Below are 13,476 nucleotides of genomic sequence, written 5' to 3' on the forward strand. Positions count from 1 at the left end.
TGCATGTGTACATGTGGCAAAGACTCTCCGTAACTTTCGCTACAACCAAGGCTAAACCTAACTCCTCTCCAGCATACAGTGTCTCAATTGAGATCCCGTCGACAATAATTCCTTGACACCAATTGCTACTTTCCTATTGGCCACGGCTCTGGCGCCATCGTGTGGCATATTATGGTGTTAAAGAAAAAGCACAAAAATACGGTGATTTTTTTCTTCAATTCACAAATAGGCAGGGGTTCACTTTCGAAACATACGGTTGCAATGTATTGGGTGTGTGCATGTGTGAATAATTAAATGCTACCTGAGCTCCACTGGCCATTGAGGCAGCCCTGCTGTCATGCACCCCCACCCACCTCACATTCAAACACGCTCCCCAGGGAACATACATGTCCATTTACAAAACTGAACTTTACAAAATAGAAGGAAATAAAAACATACACAAGGACACTCTGCATTCACACCAGCCAACACTTACCTCATTCCTTTTAAACTTTGCCTTCAGACTCTTCATGTCGCTCTACCTGTACAGAAAAAAATAGTTATTTTCATGCAGAACATTTACTTATTTATTTATTTATTTTTTAAAAGAGGAAAATATCAATCCTGAGATACCCATGGGGGACGTACAGGTGAGTGTCCCACCACTAGCCTCTCTCTTTCAACAAAGGTACCACCAGGCTGGCACACTCGCACTAAACCCGCCCAAATTAACGTACGAACCAATCAGCGCAGCGTAAGCAAACCTGTTCGGCATTTGATTGGATGTGATATAATCAAGGTTGGTTTCGTCCTGTGCATGGACGACTGTACTCAAAGTTTTAAAAAGGCCATGTTGGGCGAAGCGCCAAGCTTTTACACACACGAGAAGATGTTACAACTCCTCTTACGCGTTACCTATTTCACTAACACACAAAAAAGTAAGTACATAAACGTATTTTTATTTTAGGAATTGCTAGTCAAACTACTGTTCACCAGTGGATCCACTGGTGAAAGCGAAACTCTACAAGCTAGATCTGTGTGTTCTAGGCTTTGCATGTACTCACTACTGTACCCAAACTACCGGCTTTATTTAACATACTGAAGTATTTCATATGGAATAGAGTATTTTGTAATCAGTGACAGGTGAATTGATGGTAAGAGTCATGCATCAGCAATACGCGCCGCCGACCAGAAGGGGTCAGTAAACACAAGTGAAACAACTCCATCCCTTGCCTGTACGAAATTCAAAGGCGTCCAAAGGAACAATATGCCATGCATTCAGACAACTAAAGGTAGATAATAGCAGAAGATGATGCTGTGAGAAAACATCAAAACCCAATGTTACCCTTCATAATGAGGAATCTGCTTGGTTCGCCTAAAATGTTCCAAAGTGACTTTTAGTCTGTGTGAGTCCATAAAATTGTTAGCGCCTGTGCACCACTGTACATTTTTGCTGGAAAGACTCCTTTTTATACCTGCCGTTCTCTGTGATTATGGCTCGCTGGATGAGATCACATTTTGAATACTCCAATTTTCCTTTCTCCACATGGTCCCATTGCATCATCATTTTCCATCTCTCGCTTCAGAAGGCTCTATAGCTCTGTGGCCACGTTGTATAGCATACTGAAATGCATAATGATCATGATGCAAGTGAAATGGGGGATGATGAATTGTGGAGAGTTGTTAGCGGTACATTGCAAGGTAATTGGACTTAAAAGCAACCTGTAGGACATAGGTAGCACAAGCATTAGATGGATTCTGACATTATTTTAGACAAGCTGTATGTGAGTGTAAGGCAACACAGTGGTCTTGTTTTTTGCAAGTCTGCCTCACATTTATTTTCAATGTTTGAATCTTGGGCCCGAGCTTCTTACATGAAGTTTGCATGTTCTTCCCGTGCTTGGGTGAGTTTTCCCCCCCCTGGTAGTGGTGGACTCTACCTTGTTCAAAGGATTGTACATGCGTTTGAATGGTTGTATTTCTTGATGTGCCCTGCAACTGGCTGGGGACCAGTCCGGAATGTCCCCCCACCTCTCGCCTCTGTGCATTTTTCATTCCCTCCCCCCCCAAGGGGGTCATCAAAGGGACCCGCTTTGAAGTCATCGACAACATCAAGATGGTCGTGATGAGGGACCTGCGGAGGATCCTGAAAGAATCTTTCTAGGAGTGCATGAAGATGTGGAAGAGAAGGCTGGAACAGTGCTTTCGACTCCGGGAGGATTAATTTAAAGGGGAAACGTTTAGCATGGATTTGAACTGTATCTTTTGTGGCGCCAGTCCTGGAAACCTTATGACAAATCTTGGATATACTTGTGATATTTTGGTTTGGTGGTGTACTGGGAGATTTTTTTTTATGTAAATATATGTGCCTTGGCTCAGTAAAAGTTGGTAAACTGCTCTGCATCACACTTATCATAATTGTTATGCAGACATTGCAGAGCGCCTGATGAAACTAAAGGGTTGAGGAGATCTGTTGAGAAATAATGAAGTTATACTGTTGAACTCTAATTTAAGAGGTGTTTTTTGAACAGATTTTCTCTTGGTAATATCACACAAAAACATTCCCCAAAAAATAGTCACCCCCATTTCTGCAGAACCCATCAACCAATTTTCCAAATTATTGGTGTAGTGCACTCAGGTTAAAATGGCAATGCCAACCAGACTCAACATTTTGACAGATTGTCTTTTTTTGGGAAATCTTGCCACAGTGCAACTTGAAGTCATGTGGCATCATGGAAGGAATTTTGTTTGACTTTGGATGTTCTGCTCCATTGAATTCCAAATAACAAGAGTGTTCAACTTTGGCCCTAGAAGACTCATTTGTCATTTTATTTTCATTTCAGCAAAATGGAGAGACATCTTGTCTTTATAGCCTCCAGAGATTAACTGTCTTTTCCCTCTGGTTTGTCATGTATAAATGATTGCATCTTTTCAAGTCACAACTGATTAAAACCGAATAACAGACACCCACAAAGTACTGGATTAACCATCATAAGCCCCCAGTGGCTTCAGATTTTCTTCCAAATGGTCTGGCTCATGAGCCAGAAAACCCTTAAACACTATGAGCAAGAGGAGGAAGATGTGAGGGGTCTGATGTTGATGGTTATCTTGCGTGGTGGAGGGTGTGTGTGAGTGAGGATTCCAGTACAATGACCTCATCCTCTTTCCCGCCTGTAGGAGAAAGCGAGCTCATGAGTGTCATAAAGAAAAAAAGGCATTTACAGACCTTAATGGCTGTAGCACGTCCATTCTGCCCTGGTGGACAATGGAGATGAGCACATCTGTGAGATGAAATTCAATATGTTTTCCAATCAGGATGTGCAGGCCTCAGTGCTTTTTACCACAGCTTGCATATAGGACAATGAGTGTTTGCACTGCTGAATAAAATTCAACCTTGCAGCCCTGCTTGCTCAGAAGCATGGCGGGATTCCTTCCAAAGCATTCTAAAGCCTCTCTTACAGAGGTGTAACAAAAAATCTGGTCTTTATTTGCATTTGCCTTTTACACAGAGGTGGAATTATTGCCATGTTTTCACACAGCAACATGACATCTCCCAATCAGATAATTAGATGCGTGACGATGTCAGTGCCTGTGTCTGGTGATGTATGATGGAAAGCAACAAGTGCTTGGAGAAGTTTGAGAAACAAAACCCTGAAAATGAAGCTAAGTCTGACGGTGTGACAAAGCGTGAGAGCAGAGTCTTATGCAACCCCCCCCCCCCCCCCAAAAAAGCAAAAAGTAAGAGAGTGACTAAGCTTCACAGTAACGTCTTACTCAATAGCCTGAAAAACAAACACAGAATAAGAAGGTGACAAGGTGAGCTACACAAAAGCCTTAAAAAGAAGCACAGAGTGAGATCGGGAAAGCAGCGTCTTACACAAAAGCCTGGAAGAGAAGTGCAGAGTGAGAGCATTACAGTAGCACCTTACACAAAAACCTAAAAAGTAATACGGAGTGAGAGCGTGATAAAGCGTTGACAGCAGTGTTCTACACAAAAACAAACAAACTGAAAAACAAGCACAGACTGAGAGTGTGATATAAAACGTTGACGGCAGTGGGCTACACAAAAGCCTGAAGAAGCACTGAGTGAGCGAGTTACAGTAGCGTCTTATACAAAAACCTGAAAAAGAAGCAAAGAGTGTGGAATGACAGCAGCGTTTTACACAAAAGCCTCAAAAGATGACAGCCAGACTTGCACACAAGCCTGAGAAAGCCCACCCTAAAGGTTCAATGACCTTTCGATAGCATTACCCCGCTACAGGAGAGTCTTCGCCGAGATTCGAATCCGAAGAAGTACTGAGAGGCAGATGCGCTAACCACTAGTTCACCGTGCTGCCGCATCACAACACGAGCTAATAAGATCTGCCTTAACACAGACAAAACGCTCCATACTAAGTGCTAGCTCCTTTTCCTCAATATTCTACACAAAGCAGCCTGCAATTAAATATTTTCAAAATAATGTGTAGATCTATTATATTTTATAGGAGGTAGTCTGCTAAGACAACCATTAAAGATGATTCCGATTTGAATCAGCAGAAGAAAAAGGACCTCCAGTGATGTCATGAGGATAAATAATGCACATCCACGTCGCGTGTTCGTGCGAGCTGATTTCCCCTCCGTTTACTCCACCGCATGTCCCCCCCCCCCCGCGTGATATTTTTAGAGGAAGCTCTCCATGTTTGCCGATATTGAAATGAATGAACGCTCCAGTGCGCGTGGAAGGAGCCGCAGATAATAGGACGGAGTGAAGCACCTCCCCTTTAAAAGCTTTGACTTTCTCTTTATCTCCGAGCTCCACTCACTCACTTGGACCTTTGCCTTCGCTCCTTGCGGGATCCCCGCTGCATGTACCTCCCCACCCCCACCCCCACCCGGCCCCCCTCCGCTCCTTCCTCCTTGGATCATTGTTTCTGGTTTGAAAAAGCCGTTTTTTTTGTGTGCGTGTGTTACACCCCCCCCCCCCCCCCCACACACACACACACACGCACACACACTCCCCTCCACCCCTCTTTTGAATCAAAAACGCGTGGAAGTTGCTTCGTGGGCGGACACGAGGGAAGACGGAATGAAGCGTGCAAAGTGGCTGAGGGGCTGAGCGCATAAACACACGCACACACTGGCTGGTGAGTCCATGTGCTTTTGCTTTTCGTCAAGCCAATGCTGTTGTTTGCGGTGAAAGTTGAAACTAAAAGTGTTTTTTTTTTTTTTTACGCTTACCTCCACCTTGTTGGTTGAATTTGCTTGGCTGTCTTTATGTTTTTTTTTTTTAGGAGGTTATCTGTTTAGCATACAAGTATAGCAACTTTGGCAACCCTCGGGCAAAGTTCACCTGGCAGATTTTCTTGTTGCCTAAAACAAAAGGAGTGTCTTTGTAGTTTATCCCGGTGTCCTTTTTGACAGCATGAAAAGGCACACTCCTTTTTAAAATTAATTATAGTCATAGTATTTCTTTAAATCACGTATACTTTAGTGGGGATACCATAGGGCTGATTGAGTAGTTGATTTTATCATTTGATTTGTCAGGATTTAATTTATTTCCGTATTTATTGTTGCGGCTTCCACAGTTCAAAGCGTTTGCAGTAATTTATCGACATATTGGAAACTTTTGACCCGAGGTATGTGCTTCCCATACAGATTTTGTCGAGGTCGCCTTGCCTCATTTGTACGCCATGAAAAAAAGAGTGTGCGAGCTGAACAAAAACAGACATTGACCAGCTGAGTTTCATGTTTCATTTTAAGTTCTGCAATTGTTAATTTCTTAAGGGTCTGTATTATGTTTTGACAAAAATAAAAGTACTTATTGTCACATTATTTGGACAGAAACAAATATATCTCCATTGTCTCTGTGGTTGTTGATGCAAGTTAATGGTGGCGGGAACATTCCTTTTGGGGGAAACCGTTTCAAAACGCGTCTGATCTCAGAAGCAAATCTCAGAAGGAAAAAAACAAAACAGAACTTTTATTTGAATGTCACTTTCTTTTTCTACAAGCAAATGGGGGGGGGGGGAAGATTACAATTGTAATTTTGTTTTTTTGGGGGGTGATAAACATGATCTAAAATCTTATTTAAGGCTATATTGCCCCGCCCTAGGGTACACAATTTAATTGCTACTTAACGCATGCATGCATGAGTGTGTTGCTTCTTAAACTAAATGTCATCGCAAATTGTTGGCATTTAAAAACTGCTATCTAGTTTTTTAAAATGCAAGCAATTCCTAGCTTGTGTCATTGTAGTCTCACAGTAAACCGTTGTACTATTTAACCGAATGTAAAAATTTTATTTTACTGTAATGAAATTGAATTATTGTTTAATGTACTTGCAAGCTGATATTGAATAATTAACTATCTGAGATCGTTGTAGATTCCGCGATGTCTACCAAAGGATATCCAGCAATAGTTTGATGCATTACATTTATACCTACCATAAAAGTTGTTCGACAAAATAATGAGGCTCCAATAACCTTGTTGTCGTTTTCTGCCCCATTCAATCTTTAGCGCTCCACTAAGGTTTGGAAGAAGAGCCGCCATGGCCAAGTGGCTCAAAGACTACCTGAGTTTCGGCAGCAGGAAAGTGCCCCCGCAGCCTCCCACGCCGGACTACACCGAGAGCGAGATCCTAAAAGCCTATCGCCTCCAAAGGGACTTGGACTTTGAAGATCCGTACGAGGACTCTGAAAACCGACACAGGGCCGAATCTTCGGAGCCTGCCACACCCGTGTACGGCTCGCCCATGAAGTCCTCGAGCATGGACGTGAAATCTCCCAAACACAGACTCATCAAGGTGGATTCCCAGGACCTGGGGCGTACCAAGATCTTGCTCAGTGCCATCTCTTTAGATGACCAGCAAGAACCTGTAAGCATGTCTCTGTGTCAAACTTGTTTTCATGGCAGGCCACATTGTAGTTTTGGTAACCCTTACGGGTCTGAATATAATAGTGAAAGCACATAAATTTGTAATTGTTAGGGGTGTAACAGCGGGCCAAATATCACAGTTTGCTAAGTACCTTAGTTTAAGGTGGATCACATTTTTGTACAGTAAGTGAATAAAACTTGCTTGTTTATCTTTTGTGTAAATAGGAACAGATTTTAAAGACATTTAAAATCATACAACAGACTATTTAAAAAATAAATGTAGCTCACTATTATATACTGTAGTGAGTAGTGACTTTGCAGTTGTATATGAATTGGTGTTAAACTTTGACAAGTTCTGACTCTGCAATGCCATGAAGGTATCTAAATGTGATTGGATGAACGAATCAGGGGTGAGGCTAGTGCAACCAAGGACAGTGGGGATAGTGGGTGCTTGTGTTTGGGGGCGTACTTGCACACAGCAAGTTGACGACTGAAAAAAATAAGAACTAATTCATCAATTAATCGACGTTGACTCGACTATGATCACCACAAAAAAAAAATTGTAGCAAGCTTTCACGAGCTGTAAAAAGTTAAATGGAGGGGACGGATCAGGCCCGCGGGCCTTGAGTTTGACACCTGTGCGGTGGGTGATGACAAATGAAGCTTGGGGAGGATGAGAGGAAGGAGTGAAGGGGGTGAAAGCACTCTCCCAATTCACGTTGTCCCATTTACTATCAGTGTGAGAGCTTTATTGATCGCACTCGGTGAGAAAATGTGTGTCACAAATATGTTTGCATAAATTGTAGCCGCGTATGCCACACTGGTACCTAGCAGAGTTAGATGAGATAATAATTGACGGCTTGAGCGGTGTGTTGAATTAGAGGTGGTCGCCCGTCCCTTGAGTTTAACCTTTCCATAAATAATGAATAGGGTTTGGTTTTGCAAGCTGAGAGACCCCCGCACGAAGCACGTGTTGGGGGACGGTAATGTGGACTGGGATATGTCGCGGGCCACAGGGAGCTGCGTCTTTTTTACTGTTCTGCCCATGAAGACAGTGACTGTAGCGGTAGCAAAGGTTTTACAGTAATGCCCCAAATATGACTAAAATTATATTCATAGATTGACATTCACGTTTTTTCTGTGGCAGCTATCCCTAGCTATTCACTGTTTATCTATTCAGATTTTGTTGTTCTCGTTCTGAAACGCTATATTCCTGTATAACAGGAAAGTAATACATTGGTGTTGTTGAACTATATTTAAGTGATGCATCTCGACCGAGAGGCTAGCTTTGTATTTTGGGGAGGAGCTAAGTTTAGCCTGGTTAATTAGTGGAGGAATTTATGAGTGAGTCTTGGCATTTACAGGTGAAGTTTTTTTCAAAATCAGATCTGTAAGCCATTTGTTTTTAAGGGTAATGTCTTGGCTCAAACTTATGATTTACAGTTACTTATGATTTACAGTTATTTACATTTTTTTGCAAGGCTCGCTCCCTACGGAAAGGTTCAACTTTGTTTAAAAAGTAGACTTTTGGAGTTTATACTACAAAAGTTGTGACGTTCATTAACAGTGCGAATTCCAGTCGATAGCTTGTTCCCTCATTAATTCCCCAGGATCTGTGGGAAAATCTGCACTCTAATTAACACAGCAGATTCCTGTACATCGATAGACAACACAATCAATATGGGCGCTTGAATCTAGTTTTATTTTCAGACTTTGTGTGTGCTGAACTGGGAATTGTCAGACAGACACAGTGGAGCATTTTGCCAAAGACTGTGTGTGAGTGAGTGAGTGAGTGAGTGAGTGTGTGTGTGAGTGACCATATGGCTACCTCTGTAGCTGTCAGAGATCCAGTGGACCACTCTCTGCCTCCTGCATTGTACGGTGCTCAGTGAATGCATTAGTTCAATTTTATCATCCCTAAAATGTTAGAAATACACTTTCTTCTCCAGCCTCTGTCCTGTCTTGGCAACCACGGCACAGAATATTGTTAAAGATTTTGAACCAGGAGCACATTCATATTGCTGCTAAACATAACATGTGCCGCCTCTTGTGGCACTTTAAATGTTGTTGCAAATAAGTGTCACAATATTACCATAAAAACAACAACCCTGCATCTACTTTGCATGCAAGCAATTCAGCGGGATGTGATTGCGCATCTTTGTCTGGCAGCAGGCATAAGCAATGATTTATTTATTTATTTATTTTTAATTGACCTTGTTTTTTTTTTATGAGCACAGTAATGCAATGGAATTTAGTCAACAAGTGACTACTCATGAAGATGGCATAACGTTGCTTGAGAATAGTCTATTCAGAACCGTTTGTACGTTTTTCTTTCTACTCAGTTCCGACCGAGTCAGTCAGTGTTTCCCGACATTTGCTGAGCAAAGGCACATAGTTAAATTATATAAAATATAAAACTCATGGCACACTACCAAACATAAATGTCACAAAAAGTGTGTGTGAGATATATATATACAGTAAACCACCACTATATCGCATTTCACCGATCACGCTCCCGCTGTATCACAGATTTTGTGTTATTTCAGTAGTTACTCTTTTTTTGGTACTGTTTGGATAATACTTTTGTGTTATCCATTGCTCTTGCTCTCTCAATATATTGTTTTAATGGGTTGGTATTGCTTTAAAGGTGTGTTTAACGACCTTAAAGTGCTGTAAATGCTATAAAAACATGCCTAGGATGTATTTAAACAGAGTATTTAAATATCGTGGATTTTCACTTATCGTGGGGGGTGGTTCTGTAGCCTAACCCCAGCGATGGAGGGGATGGATTACTGGACTGAAATAATTAGAATGGTGGCAGTGGAAGAGAGTACTGCGGCAGAACAGTGGTTGGGGCTCACTGCTCTAAGTAGTTCTGTTTGTGTCTATTGTTTGTTACTGAAGGTCACATATTTTGTCTAGTTAGACCTTCATAGAGTGACTCTCTAACATGGGTTTAGTATCCATCCATCCATCCATCCATTTTTCTTTACCGCTTATCCTCACTCGGGTCGCGGTCTGCTGGAGCCTATCCCAGCTATCTTCGGCCGGGAGGCGGGGTACACCCTGAACTGGTCGCCAGCCAATCGCAGGGCAGACAGAAACAAACAACCATTCACACACACGTTCACAACCACGGGCATTTTAGAGTCTCCACGCATGTTTTTGGGATGTGGGAGGCAACCGGCGTGCCCGGAGAAAACCCACCCAGGCACGGGGAGAAGATGCAAACTCCACACAGGCAGAACCGGGATTTGAACCCCGGTCCCCAGAACTGTGAGGCAGATGTGCTACCCAGTCTCCCACGTGCCGACTAGACTTAGTATAAAAGTGTCAATTTCATTTAAAAAAAACACTTGGTTTTGTCATAAGATTGTCCAGAAAAGGCCCCTCCGACAGCTGTGTTTGACCCGGTTTTGTATCCGCATTGTTCATATTTGGCTAAAATTTCCACTCCCTTTCCTCAGATTGGTTTCCTCCGTGTAGAAGATCCACTTGTGAGACCACACTGTGTTTATGTCGACAGCGCTGGCTCAGGTGCAGAAAGGGAAGGCGGAGATCTTCGCTACTGTTGTAGATAAGCTCGAAAATTTCAAATGACCTGTTTTCATGCCTCTCGGCAGAAAAACGTCTGAATCTTAAGAATGCATGGATGATTTTACTTCATATTTCACATTTGCTGAGGCACCATAGAGCCAATATAACATCTCAAATATTAGAAAAAGTTGGTTTGGTAAAATATGGGACCTTTAAGTGTATCCAAGTAATTTAATAAATTCTTCATATAAGTGTTTGTGGGTTGTTGTTGTTTTTTTTTGTTTTTTTTTCTTTCTTTTAGGCTGTGCCGTCTGCTCCTCTGGCAGGGGACACTGATTATTCAGACCCGTTTGACGTTCGCTTGGACCATCGACCAGAACCAGATGCAAGACCGGTTCCCTCTGAGAACAATGGCTACATGGAACCTTATGAGGCCCAGCGAGTCATAACAGGTGAGTGGAGCAATCCTGCCAGTCACGGTATGAGACTCTTTATCACTTGCATATTCTACTTGGGTAGCCTACTGTACATCAGGAGTCCTCTACCACACGGCCGTGGAACATTTAGTACTGTGCAGATTATTCAATCGTTCCCATCCGTCTCGTTCCGACTGACTCGTTCAGTGCTGCGTGGTTTTCACCAAACCAGGGACAACTCTCATAATCTTCAAAACTGAACCACATTAATTCACCCACCACTGGTCTCTACATAACTTATAACCATTGACTAATATTTACAGTCTAATATTCACACTGTAGTTTATATGCTGCTGTTTTCATTTGTAAAATAATGAATGCATGTTGCCAGTCAAGATTTATTTTTCTCAAGGCAACGAATCCTTGTGATTCCTTTTTGCCGGCCCTCCCTCCTCCCCTGTGGTTTCCTCCCGCATCATCTCACTCGCGTCTACCATTTTCCATTTGTTTCTCCTCCTTTAACATCACTGTCTGCCTCTTCCCAGCATCCCTTCCCTACCCTGTCCCAGTCATTTAGTGTAAAAGGGCTCCCGCCGCTAGCAACACTTCCCGCCCTCCTCCTCCTCCGCTTTCCTTGTTCGTCTATCTGGCTTCATCTTGAGGGCTCTCCTCGGGCCCCAAGGGGTGTCTGGCTGTCTCGGTAATCTGACTTTTAGCGAATTATTATCTTGGCCTCTTGCATCTTCGGTGGTCGAATACGCTGATATTCTCGGGTATTTCATGAACGCGCGCTCCTTTCCTCTGCAGATGGGCAGTTATCTGTTCTTGTAGCAGCTGGATGGAGACAATAGCGAGAGATGAAAATCACAACAGCGATTGAGAGTATGGACAAGCATTTTCTCCGCTTTGATCTGTGAGCCTTTGTCTGTCTTTTAACAGCTTTTGTCAGACTGTCACCGACTCTGAGACTCCCGAGATCAGACTACGCACGAAGACGTATTATGGCTTGAATTAATTGTGTTCCCAATGGGACACACAGGATTTATAGTTGTTCGCTGCATCTGAGTCACAGTTTTGTTTGGACTTGTCCACGTTATGTGTTTATGATGGTACTTAAGACATCAACATATTTCCTCCTTCAGTGTTGCCAAATCTGACATTTTGTGGTTGAAGAATTGATAATAAATTAAAGTAAATCCAACAATCACCAACAATAACCAGTTGGTAAAGCATCTACAAGTTAACTGGGCTTACATTGGCTTGTATTTGAAAGAATGAGAAAATTCTATGTCCGAGGTAATATACATGGTGGTCGAATAGCAAAACAAACACAAAAAAACCAACAACAACATTTGACGTCCTACGGTACCTAATAAGGTTTTCTAATTGCCTGTATTATTAGTTTTTGCTGTAACTATACCACAAACTATGATCCCAAAAAGGTAAAAATAATTTTAAACCATCTTTGATAACCCTTTATAAATAAATGGGTTAGAGATGATCCGATTTAGCATAAATGCATCCGAAGTGTGTGTATACATGCGAATGCAGCAAAGATTAACAACCCAGACTGAACTTTGCTCCTCCCTAACATACAACGATGTATGTAAGCACTGTCATATTTCTTACGTTTTCACTTCCTGTAGGTCAGTGTTTCCCAACCTTTATAGAGGCAAGGCACGTTTTACTTTACAGGAATCTCACGGCACACCACCAAACAAAAATTATACATGGTATTCTGAAATAATGATAAAAAAAATGTCTTTGTTTAGTCACAAATGTACCTTGTGTGTGAAATTTGTGCCTGTTTTAGTTAAACACAAACCTGATATACGCAAAGGAAGCCATGTTTTGGATGAATGATACACAGGTTAACACAGGCTTCTGTCAAATAGCGCATACAGTATTTAATTGTTCTGCTTGTCACAACACATCACTGGCATAGATAGAGGAACAAAGATGCACACTAAGGTGCTGCGGCACAGTGATTGAGAGTCACTTTTGTCCGTGTCATGGTCAGATGTCCCAATGCTTTTATTGATCTGTGTGCATTTTATACTTTCCAGAAGCAAATGGGACTTGTAAGGCATCCCAATTCTTCCAATTCAGTCTTGAATTGTTCTTGCATGCATCTTTGTCTTAGCCTCACTCACCTTTCTGTCAGATTACCATTTTCTTTCCCCTTTCACGCTTGTGTTTCCCGCCGTACAATGAATTTCTTATTTCATTCCCTATAAGCCTGTTTTTATCCCTCCGCCTTCATCTTTGCCATCTCCTGGCAGCCTCGGCACAGGTAGAGCCGCTTTCGTCGCCCCCATGCTTCTGTCGCCATGAGTTAACATCAAACGCTGACAGATCCCCCACATGAATGCTCAACAACCCCCCCCCCCCCCCCCCCCTTATCCCGCTCTCGCTGCTCCTCACCCTCCTCCTCCTCCTCTTACCCTCCCTTTTTTTGTGTCGCTCCTCTGCTCTCCCTCCATTTTCCTTCTTCACAGCCTCAGGGCCTCTCCCCAGGGCCTCCATTTGGTCGCCATGGTGACTACCAGGCAGCCCAATGGTAGCATCTTAGTGTGGTGTGAAGGTTGAAGTTTTTCACCCCTTTGACCATTAAATGGTTCTATTTTGTCCTTTTATGTATGCACCTTTTATTTTGCACAAAAGATGCCTACGCCTTTATTTTTTTTCCTGC

At 42.5% G+C, this 13,476-nt stretch overlaps 1 protein-coding gene across 2 annotated transcripts in view; it reads left to right on the forward strand.

Annotated features, from left to right (window-relative positions):
• Positions 1 to 830: 830 nt before the first annotated feature.
• shdb (Src homology 2 domain containing transforming protein D, b) overlaps positions 831 to 13,476 on the forward strand; it is a 35,533-nt gene continuing 22,887 nt past the window's right edge. Inside the window, exons 1-3 of one of the 2 annotated variants that reach the window (XM_061683676.1) lie at positions 831 to 917; positions 6,475 to 6,832; positions 10,670 to 10,820. In XM_061683676.1, the coding sequence (XP_061539660.1) occupies positions 6,506 to 6,832; positions 10,670 to 10,820 (478 nt within the window). In that variant the 5' untranslated portion in view covers positions 831 to 917; positions 6,475 to 6,505. Of the gene's footprint in view, positions 918 to 4,936; positions 5,103 to 6,474; positions 6,833 to 10,669; positions 10,821 to 13,476 lie in introns of those variants that run through there. The other variant, XM_061683675.1, reaches the window with a different exon arrangement.

This window comes from Phycodurus eques, chromosome 8 (genome assembly GCF_024500275.1).
Source record: "Phycodurus eques isolate BA_2022a chromosome 8, UOR_Pequ_1.1, whole genome shotgun sequence".
In the NCBI taxonomy this organism is placed as follows: Eukaryota; Metazoa; Chordata; class Actinopteri; order Syngnathiformes; family Syngnathidae; genus Phycodurus; species Phycodurus eques.